Source organism: Oryctolagus cuniculus, chromosome 15 (genome assembly GCF_051225735.1).
Source record: "Oryctolagus cuniculus isolate XC-2025 breed Fujian yellow rabbit chromosome 15, ASM5122573v1, whole genome shotgun sequence".
Classification (NCBI taxonomy): Eukaryota; Metazoa; Chordata; class Mammalia; order Lagomorpha; family Leporidae; genus Oryctolagus; species Oryctolagus cuniculus.
This window is the reverse complement of record NC_142881.1, coordinates 50,777,501-50,795,632: the sequence shown is the minus strand read 5'-3', so window position 1 is coordinate 50,795,632 and position 18,132 is coordinate 50,777,501. Positions and strand designations below refer to the sequence as shown.

Genomic DNA, 18,132 nt, shown 5'->3' with positions numbered 1-18,132 from the left:
TGCCAGTCAAGAAGCAGAAAACGAGAGCGGGCGTTGTGGTACATCAGGTTATACCTCTGCTTGGGAAGCCCACATCCCATTTCAGGTGCCTGGCATGAAGTCCCACCTCCACCTCTGATCCAGCTTCCTGATAACATGTACACTGGGAGGCAGCAGGTGATGGTTCAAGTACCTGGGTCCCTGCCATCCATGCTGAAGACCCAGTTGGAATTCCTGGATCCTGACTTGGGCTGGCCTAGCTGTTAGGAGCATTCAGGATATCAATCAGGGAGGGCAAGGAAGATTTCCATATTGCTCTCTCTTCTTTCCTCCCCTCAACCCCCTATGTATGTTGCTCTGCCTTTCAAACAAATTTTTAAAATAATTTTTAATAAAAGCTGAAGAACCAGATAACACTCTGGGATGACAGAATTTAAAAAAAAAGCAGTCAGTGCTAAAAAATAAAAAAATACACTTCCAGACCATTTTTATTTCACGTACACATCAAAATAAGCCAACACAATTTCCTTTCAAGCTACTTGAAATGTCAAGAGATAGCTCCTTTCAAGAATTTACATCCAAAAAAATTAAAATTTAAAACTGAAAGAGCCAGTTTGGAACAAGCCTCAACTGCTAAACATACAAAATAACACAGTAATGTTCAAGATATTTAATAATTTAATTCAAGGATCAAGTTTCTTAGAGAGTCATAGAGTAACAAACTGTTCTCGTTAAGCATTATTAAGAAAAACAGAAAGTGTTTATATGCTATCCTAATCTCTCCGCATGTTGGCTGGCCACAAACTTTCCACAAAAAGGGTAATGTTGACACAAACAATATTAATGTTCATGGTCAAAGAGAAAGAGGAGACTGATATATAGGATGAAACCCCAAAATAAAATCTTTGTAGAAAATAAGGACAACACTTGCTTTTTCCCAGCTCAGATAGTAAGGGCAATGACCTCTTCTATTATTCCTTAAATAATGTTGTTGACCGACCAGCAAAAAAAAATACCTAGAATGAGAATTTTTTTTTAAGATTTATTTATTGAAAGGCCGAGCAATAGAGTTGAGGGAAAGACAGAGAGATTGATCTTCCACCTACTGTTTCACTTTCCAAATAGCCCCAACAGCCAGTTCTTGACCAGAACTAAGCTAAGATCCAGAAATTCCAATCTGGTATCCCACACGGGGGACAGGAGTCCAAGTACCCAGACCATTATCCCTTGTCTTCCCAGGAGCATTGCAGAGAACAGGGCAACCATAACTTGAACTACAAACCAGAGAAGAGCTCATCATATACCAACAGAGTGTAGTCTCATGCTTTAAAACACACTGGCATTGATGCCACGTACTTATTTTATGGGACAGACTTTGAGGAAATATCTTATGTCTTAAGAGCACTGCTCCCTTGAAGATATAAAGCTTAACATGAGCTACTGCCTACAGGGTTCAGTTACCCTTTGAGAAAGGACAATTACACATCACTCAAGTCACTGAATGCCTTTATTGTTCGAGTCCGGTGCTTGATTTAGGAGCTAGCTGCCTCCATCAGGAGTAATGGAGAAGACGGCAGGGAAAACCACAGATCAGAACCTTAGAAGCATCACCAGCTATGCCTGTCCAGGCAGGAGCTTCCCACACTGTAGTCCATCTGCTTCTCTATTTTGTTCCCTCCTTGGATGAGTTTCTGCTTTCTCATAGCTTCTTCCCCTCCTGACTCCAGCTATGGCCAACAATGTCATTCCTAGTTTCCCCATTATCTCATCATACATCATGACATTCTCCACTGCCCCATCGCAGTACAGTCTTAGCTTCCCAGCTCACGAGAGACAAGCATGGTTCAATCAACACAGCTCATGTCAACTGTCCAGAGAAGGCTCACGTTGGGACCAGGGACCCCCATTCTGGCCCCATCCACTGTGGCTCAAAGAGCTGGAAGCAGCGTGAGATGGTGTCAGACAAGGCCAGCTCCTGTTTTCACCATGAAGGCAGAACTATGACCACATAAACTACAAAGTTCCTAAGTTTAGAATGACTATTCAGAGACAAAGGCAAGGTGAAAGTTGAATTCTTCAGGGGACAAATTCTAAAGCAATCTATGTATTCTACATAAAACTCAAAAAAAAAAAAAAAACTAAACTAAATACAGCAAGCAAAATTCTATTTATTTATTTATTTATTTATTTATTTATTTATTTATTTATTTTGTGAGGGAGAGTAGACAGAGAGAGAGAGACAGAGAGAAAGGTCTTCCTTTTCTGTTGGTTCACCCCTAATGGCCACTGAGGCCAGTGCACTGCGGCCAGCACACCGCGCTGATACAAAGCCAGGAGCCACGTGCCTCTCCTGGTCTCCCATGTGGGTGCAGGGCCCAAGCACTTGGCCATCCTCCACTGCCCTCCCGGGCCACAGCAAAGAGATGGACAGGAAGAGGAGCAACTGGGACAGAATCCAGTACCCCGACTGGGACTAGAACCCGGTGTGCCGGTGCCGCAGGCGGAGGATTAGCCTATTGAGCCACGGTGCCGGCCAAAATTCTATTATTTTTAAAAGGGTAAGAATCCTAAACTTGCAGGAAGGACTGACTTAGGGGATGACAACCAAGCATTTCTGTAAGCCTCCTAGATAAAATAAAGAAGTGAGACATCAGAGGCACCAACTGCCAAATAACAAACCTGAATATGGCGTCGAAATGTGACTGTTTAAAAATACACAGGATGAAAAAGTCCATACCACTCACTGTATGCATGAACATGTCCCCTTTCTTGTGTGATCGTTCTGATATGCCATGATAATACTAATGCACAGCCTTACACGGCGAAGCATGCGGCATAAGGTAAAACTTCTCTCATTACAGCACAACCCACAAACGAGGGCGTAACTGCTGACTTGAAGAGTCTTTACCTTTCATCTCAGTCAGCAGTGGACAGTACGGCCAGTGCAGTAAGCAATCACATCCCGTACTGGAGCACTGATTGGAGTCCTGGCTTCTCCAGAACCAATCCAGCTTCCCAGTCATGCATCCGGGGGCAATGTATGATGGCCCGTGTCATCCACATGAGAGACCCAGATGGTATTCTGGACTCCTGGATTCCACCTGGCACAGCCCTGGCTGCTGTGGCCAATTGGGAAGTGAACAAGTGTATAAAAGAGAGTGCTCTCGCTCCCTCTCTCTCTCTCTCTCATCAGTTTGTCCTTCAAATACATAAAATATCATTTATACATTTTATTTATTTATTTGAGAGGCAGGGTTATAGATAGAGGGACAGATAAAGAAGGAGTCTTCCATCTACTGGTTCACTCCCTAAATGGCTGCAATAGTCAGAGCTGGGCTAATCTGAAGCCAGGAGCAAGGAGCCTCTTCCAGGACTACTACATAGGTGCAGGGGCCCAAGCACTTGGACCATCTTCCAGTGCTTTCTCAGGCCATAAGCAGGGAGCTGGATCAGAACCGGAGCAGCAGGGACATAAACTGGCACCTATATAAGATGCCAGCCCCACAGGCAGAGACAGCCTTCTACATTACAGCACCGCCCCTCCATAAAAAAATCTTTAAACAATAAAAGAAGTTCAGAAAAAAAAAAAGCCAGACAACCACTGTTCAAATACTAGATGCCTCCAACTCACATTCTAAAGTCAATTAAAAAAAATCAGACCATTTAGAGAACAATATCCTTGACTCAAAGAAAGAGACAACACTACATCCAGCATTAAACTGTACTCATCCTCCTGTGAATACATTTTAAATCAATAAAGTCCCAATTGTTCTTTTTACCACATGTCATCCGAGCCAGACTGTCCCAATTCCATTATCTTACGGAGTGTCATCCTGTGGCTGAGTTCCTGTCCCTGGGTTATGTATGGAGTCCAGAGTGAAGAAAGAAAATCAAACAGAAGTTCTGACTATCAAATCAATGTCCAGTCCTGGTGAAATCATCAAGAGTGAAGCTTTCTACACTTTCAAATTCTGTCTACTACATCTGCCACATGGTCTCCAAGCTCAAGGACTGATCCAGAGCTTAGAGTGACAGACACAGAATGTGAGAAATAGTTTTTAAGGCCTACCTGCCAGTCTGTAATTAACACGTACCTTCATTTTATGTCATGTATAAGCAAGGACATTACAGCCAAGCTTTCCCCTTTGGTTAGGTCAAGAATAGCAAGGAACCTCAGTTTTACATGTCTAACACCAACTCAACAGACTCTGAAGCCTACAGAATCTTTAAGTATTTCTGGATCACATTGACACTGCAAATATCATGGCCTCACTATAATTGCACTGGTTAGGCTATCATTGAAATACTGTGCCAACTAAGCTATTTGTATGCCTTTTGTCCCAATTTTGCATATATATAATAATAATAAGCTTCCCAAGTCATTAAATATTTACAAACAGCATAATTTTTAATGCCTCTATAGTCAGGAATCCAATGCTTGGATATATCATATTTTAAACATTACAGTTTTGAGCAACTACTTTATATTATTTAAGTTATTACAAATATTGCCACAGTGAATATCCTTACATATTTATCAGACACATATAATGATGTTCCACATGCATACTAATGATTGCCCAATGCCCCTTTAAGATTTGCAAACAATATGAATCACATGAAAATGAGAGGACCGGACATAGCACGTATGTACTCACACAGGCCACCTTTCAAATGCAAAGCTCCTTGATTAGAGCTAATCAGACTCAGTTTGTTATTACAAAGCTAATGCCACCATCTTTGAAAAGTGCTTTTGATCCACACAGTACTATTTACACTGGCATATCATGTTTATTAGTGTGACTTTGGTTTATCAGTATACTGTGGAAATAGTTATGGGCGATATTAGGATTTCAGATCTACAGGAATTTGCATCTCAGAATCCTTCAGTGAAGGGAAATTCTGACAACTGCAGGAATTAAGCTAAATATTTAATCCATAGGGGAAGACCATTTTACAAAACAATATAAAGCTTTTTTTCATGATCACCACAGCCCTTCACTGCTCCTTCATCGGGTCTCTCCAGGGTCACCTCACAGAACATCAGTAATCAAGTCATGCCTTGTGACCCTTCTTAAAAGGCCTATTTTCACAAATTCACTTTGATTTTCTACATAATCCAATGCTTTCAGTTCGGTTTCAAGAAAGAGGCCATTTTAATCAGTAACAACTAAACTTATTTAGATTGATTTAAGATGTTGATTTAAGAAAACTATTACTGCTAACTTTTTAAAAAGTCATAGTGGTAGGGCAGGCCTGTAGCCCAGTAGGTAAGATGCCAGTTAAGATGCTTGGGTCCCACACTGGAGGGCCTGGGTTTAAGTCCCAGCTCTAGCTTATTACTCTAGCTTCCTTCTCGTGTAGACTCTGGGAGACAGCAGTAATGGATGAAGTACTTGGGTCCCTACCACCCACATAGGACACCTGGGTTACATTCCCAGTGCCTGGCTGCAGCCCAAGCCCAACCCTGTCCATTACCAATATTTAGGAAATGAACCAGTGCATCAGAGTGCACTCTATCACTCTCTTCTCTCTGTAATCTGTCTGCCTCTCAAATAACGGGGCAAAAAATAAAGTAGCAATAAGGTGCCGTTCACTGCCTTTACAACCTCCACTTAAAAAGAATCTCAGTGACATTCCCAGCCTCCATGTTTCCAGAAAGAGGATGAAACAGGAAATGTGGTTTTCATAAAGCAGTTGCATGGAATGACTGCCAAAATGAGAGCCAAGAACATACCATTGAACAGCAACTCGATGCAGGTGACACTGCAACATGCCCAGAGAATATTGATTGAACACCCAGACTTCTTGTATTCAAATGAACACAAAGACAGGACTTAGATGGCTAGAAGAACAGAGGCTCAGTGAGTCCTTCTTCATCTTTCTCACTTAACCCTCTCCTACTCCGGTCTTGACAGAAGACAGAGCAAGTCCCAAGATATAAAAATAGGATCAATTCTTACCTTCTTTAGCAACTTTCTACAAGATCATGACAGCCTCTTTTACACAGTCAGTTGTCCCTACCTAGACAGAAGAATGAGAGCCCCATGATCACAGTCTCCCACCGAAACAGTCTCACAATTATGATCTTGTGGTCAGCAGTAAGAACTGAGTGGCCTTGCTCATTAGTTCCAAGGTCCATGGGTCCATAGGGAACGTCATTCAATGGTGATAAGTCTACTCAAGCTGGAGACCAACAACACAGTCCTCTCAGCAACCATCATGACATGACACCCTTACTATACACAGTTTTGCAAATGTCACTTATGAACTATGGAAACAAATTACCTACTGAAACACATACCAAAATTAAAGCTTTTAAATATCCCATTATTTAATTCCATTTTTAATTTTTCATATGTAAGCATAAAGACACATTATTCGCAAAAAAGTACACTCATAGGCGATAGTTAAATTTACATTTAAATAATTAAACCAAACTTACTTCTCTGATTAGAGGAGTATGACCAGTTCAACTTGAACCAAATAATGGCCCATAGGGAAAGTAGAACTGATTTCATCATTTCTGCTGCCCCACAGAAAATTCAAGGAATCCCCAGCTAAGACCACCTAATGCACTCACAGGAGGCACAGAAGCAGCCACAGATTCCTTCCAGCAACATTCCCCAGAAGAAAATTTTGCTAAATTCTAGAGTCTAAATACTATTGCATTTAAAAAACATGATGCATGCTCTAGGAAGAAATACTGTACACAACCCAACGTGGTAACAAACTTGGCTTTCATCAATTATTATGCTGACTGGATTTATCTTCTTCAGCCACTGGGCTTACAGAGTCCTAAAGCATTTTGCTTTGATGAGTCACATTTGAAATACAATCATTATCTTCTCCTTCCCTATCTAATATACTGTAATACATTTTCTCCTCCAAGACCTGACCATAGTCATTTCACAAAAGAAAAGAAAAGGAACCGACTAAAAGCAAGCAGGATAGGCAGTGAGTAAGCCACGAACACTCAAAGAATCATTAAAAACCTGGAAGACCATCTTCCTGTGATTCAAGTAGATGACATGAAGTAGGCAAGTCCTAGAGGGAATACTGATAAAGTTACATACATTTCCCCCCTCTCTAAGTATAATTGAAGCCCAAGAATAACAAAACTACAATTAATGGAGAATCTTGCAGCTTTAACACAGAAAAGCATTTGGAATTCATCCAGTGAAAATAGTTTAATTTGTAATCCCATCAACTAATCAGAGAATGTTAAAAATATCTTTATTTTTTAATAGAAAAAGGATTAAAAACATATAAGTGGTTCTCTTTCCAGCGTAGTATTATAAATTGCTTTCTTTACTCTTTTTATAAGCATTCTAGATAATCTAGAAAGTACTTGTAATAAGAAACAAAAAAATTAAGTAACCACGCAGTTAAAACCTACAGATCAAATTCAATGTCAAAATGTGACAAACATTGACAGGCTTATTAAGTTTTTCTAATTAAATTTTTACACAAAATCATTTCTTCAATTAAAAGATGTTACTGTCTGAACTGTGTCCTCAAAAAGTTCCTATTTTGAAATTCTAACCCTTGGAACCTCAGAATGTCATCTTATTTGGAAACAGGGTTGCTACAGATGTACTAAGTTAATGAGGCCATATCACAGTAGGGTGAGCTCCTAATCCATTATGACTGCTGTTTTTTTGAAAAGGAGAAATCTGGACACCAAGACAGGATAATGTCCTATGGAGATGAAAGCACAGATCAGGGTGTCGCTTCTGCAAGCCAAGGAGCTTCAAGCATCAACAAAAACTAGAAGAAAGGCATTTTGCCTTTTGTATCTCAAAATCCTCAGAGGGCATCCACACTGCTGAGACCTTGATCTTGGACTTTCAGCCTCCAGCACCATGCAACAACCAATGTTTCATGGTTAAACACCCCGGTGTGTGGCATGAAAGTTTCAATAAATTAAAAGTAGACCATATAAAGATATCACACTGTGGCCACGCACATTTTTTTCCCTAGACAGTGATCATGATATCAATTTTTTTCTGTATATTTCCAAGCCCCTCCTTTCCCCTCATTACTGCAATTAGGTAAGGTCACATAAGTAAGTTTTTCTCCAATGGAGTAGGAGTGGAAGTGACCTATGCCACACCCAGACCTGGTGCATACAACACGGCACACCTCCCCTCAATACTTTCATTATCTCTCTCACCAGTTCACACTTGGACATGGCAGTGACTTCATGACGATGAGGCCCATACGAGAAGGAACAGCCAAATCAGGTGTCAGAACCTAGGTCTCTAAATGGCAGCATGGTAGGAGTTACCCACAAGCTGGAATTGTCTTCTTGGAATGAAATATGAGAGTAAAACAAAAGACTATGTTCTTTAAGCTATAATACTTTGTTGGCTTTCTCTGATATAAAAACTTCCTTAGCCTCTTTCCCTAATACAGTGACAGGTAAGTAAATCATTTCAGAACCCGTGCAGTAAAATTATGTATTGAAAACTGGCTAGGATCTCTGGAACAAATAGTAACTTTGACCCAATAAATGGTGTCTAACTGTACAGTGAATCAAACATCTACTATGATAGCTTCAAATCTGTACATATTTGAAAATCTTAATATCTGTTAAATGGAAAATTGAACTGTGGAAATCTACCAGTTCTGATTCTGGAAGTTTAGTGTGTTTTTATCATAAAATTTTAATGAATATGATCATTTTAACTAGATTTAGTACAAAATCACATTGTGATTTTACATAGATTTTCATGGTACAAAAAAAGGTAACATACAAGGATACCCCAAAAAGTTCATAAAATGGAATTAAAAGATATATTTTGGTACAAAACAAGATTTGAAACTCATGCAATTTATTTGTAATGTGTATTTCCCATTAACTTTTTGAACTACCCTCATAAAACCTTCATCTCCCTGTCCATCTGTCTCTCTCTCCTCTCTCAAACTTTTTTTAAAGGCTCACACTCTCTCTCCAATCCTTAGCTTATGAAAAGTCATTATGAGCTAGGTAGGTATCCTTCCAGGCTTAAAAAGTGTTACTAAAATAAGTAGGGTTGTGGATTAAAGAGATATTTTAGTTTTGTTTCTCATACACACGCCAGAGTCAAAAGCAAAAATCATTCCAATGTTAAGTATATAGGTCCTTCATATTTTTGTTACTCTGGAGGAAAAAAAATATTTCCTTATCTGGCTGAAAAACCCATGACAGCATTTCAGGCATGGAAAGCCCAGACACTGTGGCAAAAAATGATCTAAATGAAGGACCTCTGTGAGTGAGATCCCAGTGGAAAGAAGGGTGTACTTTTCTCTGAAGGGAAGAGAGAACTTCCACTTTTCTTATAGCCCTGCCTAAATACTGACAGAGTTTGTGGACTCAAAAGGCTTCCACGGCGTTGGCAGCTCATGCAAGAGCCTCGGGGGATCTCTGACATCATCTATGAAAGTGTCAATTCTCAAATCAACAGGAGTCACTGTGCACTTACTCACCATGTAGGACCTCTGTCATTAATGAACTGTACTATGAGAATTAACAGTAAAACTTGTCTTCAAAGGTACTTTATATTTTGTGTGTCTGTGTGGGTGCAAACTGTTGAAATCTTAGTATAGAGTTGGTCTTCTGTATGTAAAGTTAATTAAAAATGAATCTTAATGAAGAATGGGATGGGGGAGGAAGTAGGAGGTGAGACGGGGTAGGGGTAGGAGGGCGGGCGTGGGGGGAAGAAACACTATATTCCTAAAGCTGTACCTATGAAATTTGTATTCATTAAATAAAAGATTTCTAAAAAATTAAAAATAAAAAAATTTCCTTAAAGATGCTATGTCATACTTCTCAAGTTTTTTAAGATTTATTCATTTCTTTAAAAGGAAGAGTTACAGACAGAGAGAGAGAAATAGAAGAGGAGGAGGAAGAGAGAGAGAGAAGGGGAGGGAGGGAGAGAGAAATCTTCCATCCACTGGTTCACTCTCCAACTGGTCACAATAGCCAGAGTGGTGCCAGGACGAAGCCAGGAGCCAGAAGCTTCTTGCAAGTCTCCCACATGGGTGCAGGGCCCCAGGGACTTGAGCCATCTTTTGCTACTTTCTCAGGCACATCCACAGGGATCTGGATTAGAACTAGAACAGCCAGGACTCAACCAGAACCTATATGGGATGTCGGCACCGCAGGCCAGGGTTTAACCTGCTGTGCCTCAGCACCAGTCCCTCTCTCTCACTCTTAAACATTTCCCAAAATGCTTTCCTGTGAAACTAGAACACGTGCGACCAGACAAAAGCTTAGAGAGAGCCGTTCAGTACCTTCTCATTTTGTCTACTCATGCCTGATCAAAACATCAAAAATTGCTCTTCTGGAATTTAGAATGTTTGCCTCTTGTCAAGCGACAAGCCTTTTCCAAACCTGCTACACTCGACTATCAGCAAGGCAGTTTCTATTGAACTAAAGAAGAAAATGAGGAGTTGAACACTACATCCGTTTAGCTCTCAGAGACCTCATCAACCAGTGCCCAAAAATGCAATCTAGACTCCAACTCCTAGGCTGTGGGATGCACACATGTTCCAAGATTACAACATGTGTTTCCATTTAAATCGCTGGAATGTATATATGGCTCTGCAAAGAGATAAATATTAGCAAATCCTATAAGAATGAAAGTCTTTTATTACTACATACACCGTGTTTCTACTCTGCCATTAAAATGTCTGAATCACAAAGCTGAACAGTTTGCTTTTCACTTCCGTGAGTTTAAAGAAAAACAACGAAGCCTTCCATAGGCAATATCCACTTTTACCGTCATTGCCCATCTGAGGCAAACCTACAATTTCTGTTTATCTTCTCATTTCTCACTGTTGCTAGCAAACCTGCCAGCATTCTCAAATGCCCATGTACTCAGTCCAAGTTAGATATCAGCCCATGTCAGACAATATCAAGTCGGGGGCTTCAACCACAGTACGTGAAATAAAGCAAGGGTGAAAAACAGGTGGTCTGGCACATTGTGCTTAGCAAGCACAGCTCTTTAAAATTATTTTAATTTAAAACCCTTTTGAGAAAGTCCCCCTGCACAATGAAGGCACTTCATCCTGTAAGACAGTGTGCCCCACCTTGCACCGTGAACCCTGCTATGTACGTGCCAGCCAAATGTCTCAGGTGGGAATGCCTACCTCCGAGCCTTAGGTTGTTTCTTGGCCCATAATGCCACTCTAACCTACCTCAGCCTGGCTCTTCACCTGCTAACATCTACTCTCCTAAAAACCTCTAGAAGTCCTTTCTAACACCCCAAATCCCAATCAAATGCTTAATTCTCTCCTGCTACCTATTTATGTGACTGTATCACCAGATGTCACACTTCCTAGAGGGCAGTGACTATGCTTGGCTCATGCTGGTCTCTCCAATGTGTAAGCCCACATCAGGTGGTGATTAAATATTTCTAATTAAAGAAATGGTGATTCAAGTATTAGCTCTGAAAATATTTGTTTTTAATATCCTTGGAAGGAAATGCACATCAATGAAGTTGGCAAAAAAGTGGATCATGCAAAATGCCAAAGAATGAAGTCTTGAAAAAAAAAAAAATCTCTTGCTCCACAAAGGTGTTTTCCAAAAGTCTGATGGCGTATCCAGTGCATTCCCTCTCATAAACAGCTGCAAGATCCCAACACCAGGATATAAATACAATAAACCCAGCTGAACAAAGAACATGAACTCAAACGTCTTTGAATGGACAGACAGCTTCCCTTGCAGGAAACACTCATTTTGTGAGACATGGATCAGATCAAAATCCATCAAAATCATATTCCCAACATCATCTTTGAGTCCTCTTCAGCTCCAGCCTCCCTGTGCTACGTGTAACTGGCCTCACTTCTAAGGTGAGAACTTCCAGAGGACAAGGAAAGCAAAGTACGGTTACCATTCACTGTCAAGTATGCCCAAAGGAGTGTGTTCTGCCATGGTCACGCTTACTAGAAATTACGAAAGCAGTGGGGCACTCCTCTTGACCTCCCAGGTCAGGCAAGTGTTCCGAGAAGGAAGAAATAGGGGATGACAGTAAAGTAAGATAATGATTGACTGATTTCTGTGTGAGAATTAATCTGGTACTCTCAATGCCTCCTTCCCTTCAAGGAAAAGCTTTAGATTTGCATCCAGAACAGCCTTTCTTAGAATGTGCAGGCCCCATAGGGTATCCACTATGTGCACTGTTTCCAGCAAACAGCAAAATCTACTCTCCTTCATATGAAAGGGGAGCTCTCGGAAGCTTCTAGGATAGCTGCTCAGACAGGGATTTGCTCTTACTTATCCCCAAGGCAAGAGTTAAAACCAACTTACCTTCTGAAAAAAGTCTTCCCCACTTCTGCCCTTTCCTTCAGCAGCAGCTGTAAATAAAAATGTATACATTTAAAATAGTCCAGTTTTTTTTTCTTTTCAATTCATGTCTTCAAAAAACTCTTTAGCACTAGGTACCAGAACAGCAGGGAGAACAAGATGCCCTCCCAGCTCTCCCACAGCAGTGAGCCTGTCACATCAGGGAAACAAGCTGATCAAGAGGGAAACAGCAGCCCACTCAACTACACAAACTTAGATTATTTTACACCCTTCTGAAAGACTCCAAACCTTGATTTAAACATGGAGATCAAAGTGATCTCATCCTTTCCAGTTAGGGAACTATATGAACAAAGTAATCAATGGTAGCGCCCCAAGCACTTCCTTCCTATCTGTAATCAATGCCAGGCACAGGGCTGCCTGTCAGCTATCAGCTCATCCAACAGGGCCTGCTTCTGAGCTGTTTCAGGTTTGTTCTTTACAATGACTACAAAATCTATTTGGATTTCAGTAGATACTGCACACTGCCTTAACTCATTCCTTCATTCACATATACAGAGACAGACACAACAACTTAAGAATTAAACAGTGTTGGCAGAGGTCAAAGCCAACAACAAACTTCATGTGAGATTAACTGGAAGTTACTGAAATTGAGCATTATTTTTATGTCTAAATGATAGCTATAATCTCAGTTCTCTGTCTAGGTTTAAAAGCCTTGTGACTATAAACATTTTTTTATTCATTTCTGGTAAGAGGTAGAGAATTTGACTTAAAAGGAGAGAAAGGGCAAAGAGCCAACAGTATCTTGCTTGCAGTAACTTCAGATTGCATCTTCCAGAGGGAACGACCAAACAAGACTCTGATTCAGGCTTAGAGTGGAACAGAAGTTAACTGAAGACACCACCCCAGGCAGGACAGTAGACACTGGATCAAGAACTCTTGCAAGCTGAAGTCTCAAAGATCATGGGAACCAAATATCTATTATTAGGCAATTCTATAGCAGGGGTGAGGGGTGTGGGTATAGGGAATGTGGGTGTGTGTGTCCACTGCTTAAATGATTAAAAGACACAAGAAGTGGAGCAGACCAATTATGTAATAATTAGAGTAGGTATTTGGCACAGAGGTTAAGCTGCCACTTGGGACATCTACATCCCATATCATAGTTCCAGGTTTGGAGTTCTGGCTTTTCCTGATTCCAGCTTCCTGCTAATGTGCACCCTGAGAGGCAGCCAGTGATGGCTCAAGTACTTGCATCCCTACCAACCACAGCACATGGGAGACTAGGACTGAGCGCCTGCCTGGCTTCAGTCTAGCCCAGCCCTGGCTGTTGCAGGCATTTAGGAGGTGAACCAACCTATAGAAAATCTCTCTCTCCCCCTCTCCTCCCCCTTCTCCTCTCGCTATGTAACTCTGACTTTCAAATAAATAAATAAATCTTAAAAAAAAAAAAAAGAGGAAGGAAAGGAGCCATGAACCAAGAAATGCAGGCAGCCTGCAGAAACCGAAAGAGTCAGAGGAATGGATGAGCCTCTACAGGCTGTGTAGGGGCCACAGCCCTGCTGGCACCTGGATTGAAGCCCAGGGAAACTTCCGGCCTCTGAACCCTAGAACTGGAAGACATTTTACACTGGTGTAAGGCACTACAGTTTGGGTAATTCTTCATAGCAGCAAAAACAAACCAATTCCTAATGTAAACATTATACCTTTATTTTCACTTTGCTTTCTGAACAGATTCCACACCATCCACATGAACTGACCACAGACACTCATGTGGGCCACTGGACCCACACCTTTCCAGAAACAGATTCTTTTCCAGTTTACAAGCTATAATTTTCACTAATTTAGAAATATATCAATTTTAAGCTTTTTGAAAAATAAAAAAGTAAAACTTTGATACAAACTGGCAGACGTGGCAACATAAAAAGTCCCTGCCCAAACTTCAAATGTCTTGAGGACATTTCAACTCAACCGTTGGGCTCTTTATCGAAGGATAAAAGTAGCTAAGAGGGGCTGTCCTCAGTGACACCCAGTCACTTGCCACTGAAAGCAGCAGAAAAGGGCATGGAAATTCAGAAACACTGTAGTGACAAGAAATGCTCTTTTGAAAATAAGTGTTCAAAAATCAAAGATATTTTCAAAGGTCTAATAAGCAAAGTAGGGGCCGGCGCCAGGGCACAGTGGGTTAATCCTCCGCCTGCGGTGCCGGCATCCCATGTGGGTACCGGTTCTAGTCCCAGCTGCTCCTCTTCCAGTCCAGCTCTCTGCTGTGGCCTGGGAGGGCAGTGGAAGATGGCCCAAGTGCTTGGGCCCCTGCACCCTTGTGGAAGACCAGGAGGGGGTACCGGCTCCTGGCTTCGGATCAGTGCAGCTCTGGCCATTGTGGCCATTTGAGGGGTGAACCAACAGAGGGAGGACCTTTCTCTCTGTCTCTCCCTCTCACGGTCTCTACCCCTCAAACAAATAAAATATTTTAAAAAAATAATAAAAAAAAGATTAAAAAATTAAAAACTAATAAGCAAAGTAGATAATCACTACTTTCCCCACAGGAAATTCCTTCGTGACTTGGAGTTCAGTAGTTCAAATTTCATCATACATTTTATTCCAGAAACTTCCTTTAGGACACAACTTTGCCCATGACAAACTCCCTATGCCACAACCTAGAAATGCCCTCCAAGTCCATCAAAACAAACTATAAACAGACTTCATAGAAAGTCCCTTGAATCCCTAGCCTAGTTGAATAAAAAAGAAGTTTCCTTAGTTGAACCAAACTATAATTTACTATGTTCCAGGAAAAAAACACAAATTTAACCTGCACCTTTGACAAACAGCAGGCAGCCAGCCAGAAATGGCATATTTACTGACACCAAAAATAAATGACCTTATTCCAAGTGTTTGCATTCCCTTACCTGAGGGAAGTATGCTCCAAGACCCTCAGGGAATGCCTGAAATCGCATGTGGTCCCAAACCCTATGGATACTATCCTTTCCAAGTGTGTGTGATACTTATGATGAATTTTAATTTATAAATTAGCCACAATAAGAAATTAGCAATAACTAATAAAACAATCTTAATATGTTGCAATAAAAGTTTTAGAAATAGAAATATAGTGCATGTGTTTCTCTCTCAAAACACCTACTGTAACATGCTCACTCTTGTAATGTTAAAGTATTACATGCCAATGTGATGAGATGAGCAAGGTGGGTGACATTTGCATTTTGACATAGCAGTAGGTGACTATATAAGGGTTTCTTGAACACAAGCACTGTGACACTGCAAGAGCTGATGTGATAGCCAGGATGAGTACTAAGTTAAAAGCAGCATGTACAGTATGGATACACTGGACAAAAGGATGATTCACTTCCCAGGGATGTTACCTTGCTACTCACAATAGTATTCAAAGGTGGGCATTTGGCACAGTGGTTAAGAACCACTTCAAATACCTCCAGCCCATAATGGAGGGCCTAAGTTCAAGCCCCAGCTCCACTTCCAATTCCAGCTGATGTGCACCCTGGGAGATAGCAGGTGATGACCCAGATACTTGGGTCCCTGCCACCACATGTGAAACTCAGATTGAGCTCCTGAGCCCCCCACTGTTGGAGCATTTGGGGAGTGAACTAGCAGATCGAAGACTGATGACTGTCTCTCTCTGCCTTTCAAATAAATAAATTTTCTTCAATCTTTTCAACAAAGAACAGTGTGTAATTTAAAACTTCCGTGTTTATTTCTCAAATTTTCCATGTCATAGTCTCAGACCACAATTGACCGTTGGTAACTGAAACCATGGAAACTGAACCTAAGGATAAAGGGAAACAAGTGAACAAGAAGCTCCAACTCTGAGGCTGCTTCTCCCTAACTCTAGTGTGTCCAATTCCTAAGCTCAAAGACTCTGAGTTCTTGGTCAAGTCATTTTCTCAGTTACCGACTACGGCTATGTCAATCACTGGCACTCCCTAGGGAACATCTGTATTCCAGTCCCAGGTTGCTGGGTCTCCCTGACAGGATTTTACTAGTGCCAAACAAGTAAAGCGGCAAAGGTCACAGAAGCCAACAAAGGTAGAGAGATAATTCAAGTCTTTTCTTAATGTGCTAAAATCTGAGAGTATAATTCTCAAACTTACTCTAACTTCCTCAGTATCAAAATACAAATTCCTCCAAAAAAAAAAATTGAGAGACTGGGTAGGGAGAGATCAACACAGAAGACTGCTTTCTCAATATCAAATTTAAATGTTCAGTCTACAAACCCAGAAAAGAACAAGAGTAGGTTCACTTTTTCATTCCACAAACAAATAGGTCGTGTGCCCATGACCTAAATGAAGGCAAGGCTTTACCTTCATTCAACTCACAGCCTTTACCCGAGTAATACTCAAAGCCACCCACTAGTGCTAAAAAGCCAAAATTAAAATTCCGTTCTACCAACAACTTTCCAGAGAGCATGCCTCAGTCACAACTGTTTCCAGATTAAACTTATTATAACATTAACGTGGCTATTCTCATTCTGGACGAAGCACTAAAAAGCTGGACACTGTACTCTTAACCCCACACTGCAGCTGGAGAGCTACCGCCAGACCCAAAAAGTTAAGGGGATCCTCCAGGGAGACCATCTGGGAGTTGGGTTGCAAGAAAAACTAGGATCTATGACAGTATTTTGACTATCATCATTTCCTTTGCATTATGTTTGCAATGAGCCAACCCACACTTCATGTCCTGGCACCCCTGGACCTGTGAAGTCTGATTATGTTCCGTGTAAAATGATTCTGCTGAGCTTCACGATCTTACACACTGACACTCCATCTTTTTATTCCACAACAACATGAACACACACATGACAATTTAGCAGGATTTTTAAACTGTCTTTGCAATATGACTTCTGCCTCATGTTCTAACATTTATCCACTTGAATGTTAGAAGCCCTGGAATATTTCTGCCAATGTAAGCAACTGACTTTATTTTCATGACACAGAACTCCAGGAATAAACTGCTTCAATACTACTGAAAAATGGCTGGCCAAATGTGCAGGTAAAGCATTTCATACGTTAAGCTGAACAATTCATTTTTTTATGTTTATTGTAATTTCTCCAGCGCTTTGCCATATTTTATTTCATATTTTTTCTTCACAAGAAATATGGGATGGCAAAAGCCACCGCCAGTAAAAACAGCCAAAGTTGAAACAGGTGTAAACTATTACAGTACACCCCCCAAAAAAAAACTTTAGGGCACAACCAGTTAATTATTAAATTAAAGGGAGAGGGGAAGCTCGATTTTAAATTCTTCCTAGAGCACACAGAAACTTGTTTGATTATGATGTTCATTTTGAAATGCTTTTCTAGTATAACATCTGATGCTCTATGGAGCCAAACTTAAAAACACAGTATGGTGTACTTTTTATTTAAAATGAATTATGGAAAAGCAGGCAATACCTCTAACATTACCTTGACAATCATCTCCCACTCTGGAATTTGAGCAAGAACAATCAAGCTCTCATTATAAAAAATAATAGAGAAGTAATTCTTCAAATCTATGAATATTCAGGGTATTCCATTCTTTCATTTTTTTCTATACCAGCAACTAAGGCTGATGTCCTATTAGTAAAGGGAAAGATATAGGTAGCCAGGTAGGCTGATTATCCTGCCAAGATGTTTTACTCAGAATCTAAAACATTCACTTATTCAATCAATTTAATCCATATGGTAAAATAACTATCCCACATATTTTATTTGCATATTGTTACCAGAAATCACCCACAATAACCTGACCAATTCTACTGAAAGAGGAATCATCAAAAGATGTAGAATCAACAAACTCCTTCAGTATTAAGACAAGGCCATAAGCAAAGTAGTTCTATACTCCCTTCAGAGAAAAATACC

General features: G+C 40.6%; 1 protein-coding gene and 1 long non-coding RNA gene across 13 annotated transcripts in view; both read right to left on the bottom strand.

Annotated features, from left to right (window-relative positions):
- LOC149121989 (uncharacterized) overlaps nucleotides 1-18,132 on the bottom strand; it is a 473,114-nt gene that overhangs the window by 224,218 nt on the left and 230,764 nt on the right. The gene's annotated exons all lie outside the window — the stretch shown is intronic.
- The window catches only part of BICC1 (BicC family RNA binding protein 1), a 336,500-nt gene that overhangs the window by 205,475 nt on the left and 112,893 nt on the right, over nucleotides 1-18,132 (bottom strand). For 10 of the 12 annotated variants that reach the window (XM_051823885.3, XM_070057685.2, XM_089314866.1 and 7 more), the window contains one exon: nucleotides 12,275-12,321. The exons of the other annotated variants lie outside the window; for them this stretch is intronic. In XM_051823885.3, the coding sequence (XP_051679845.2) occupies nucleotides 12,275-12,321 (47 nt within the window). The remainder of the gene's footprint in view (nucleotides 1-12,274; nucleotides 12,322-18,132) is intronic. 12 annotated transcript variants of the gene reach the window in all.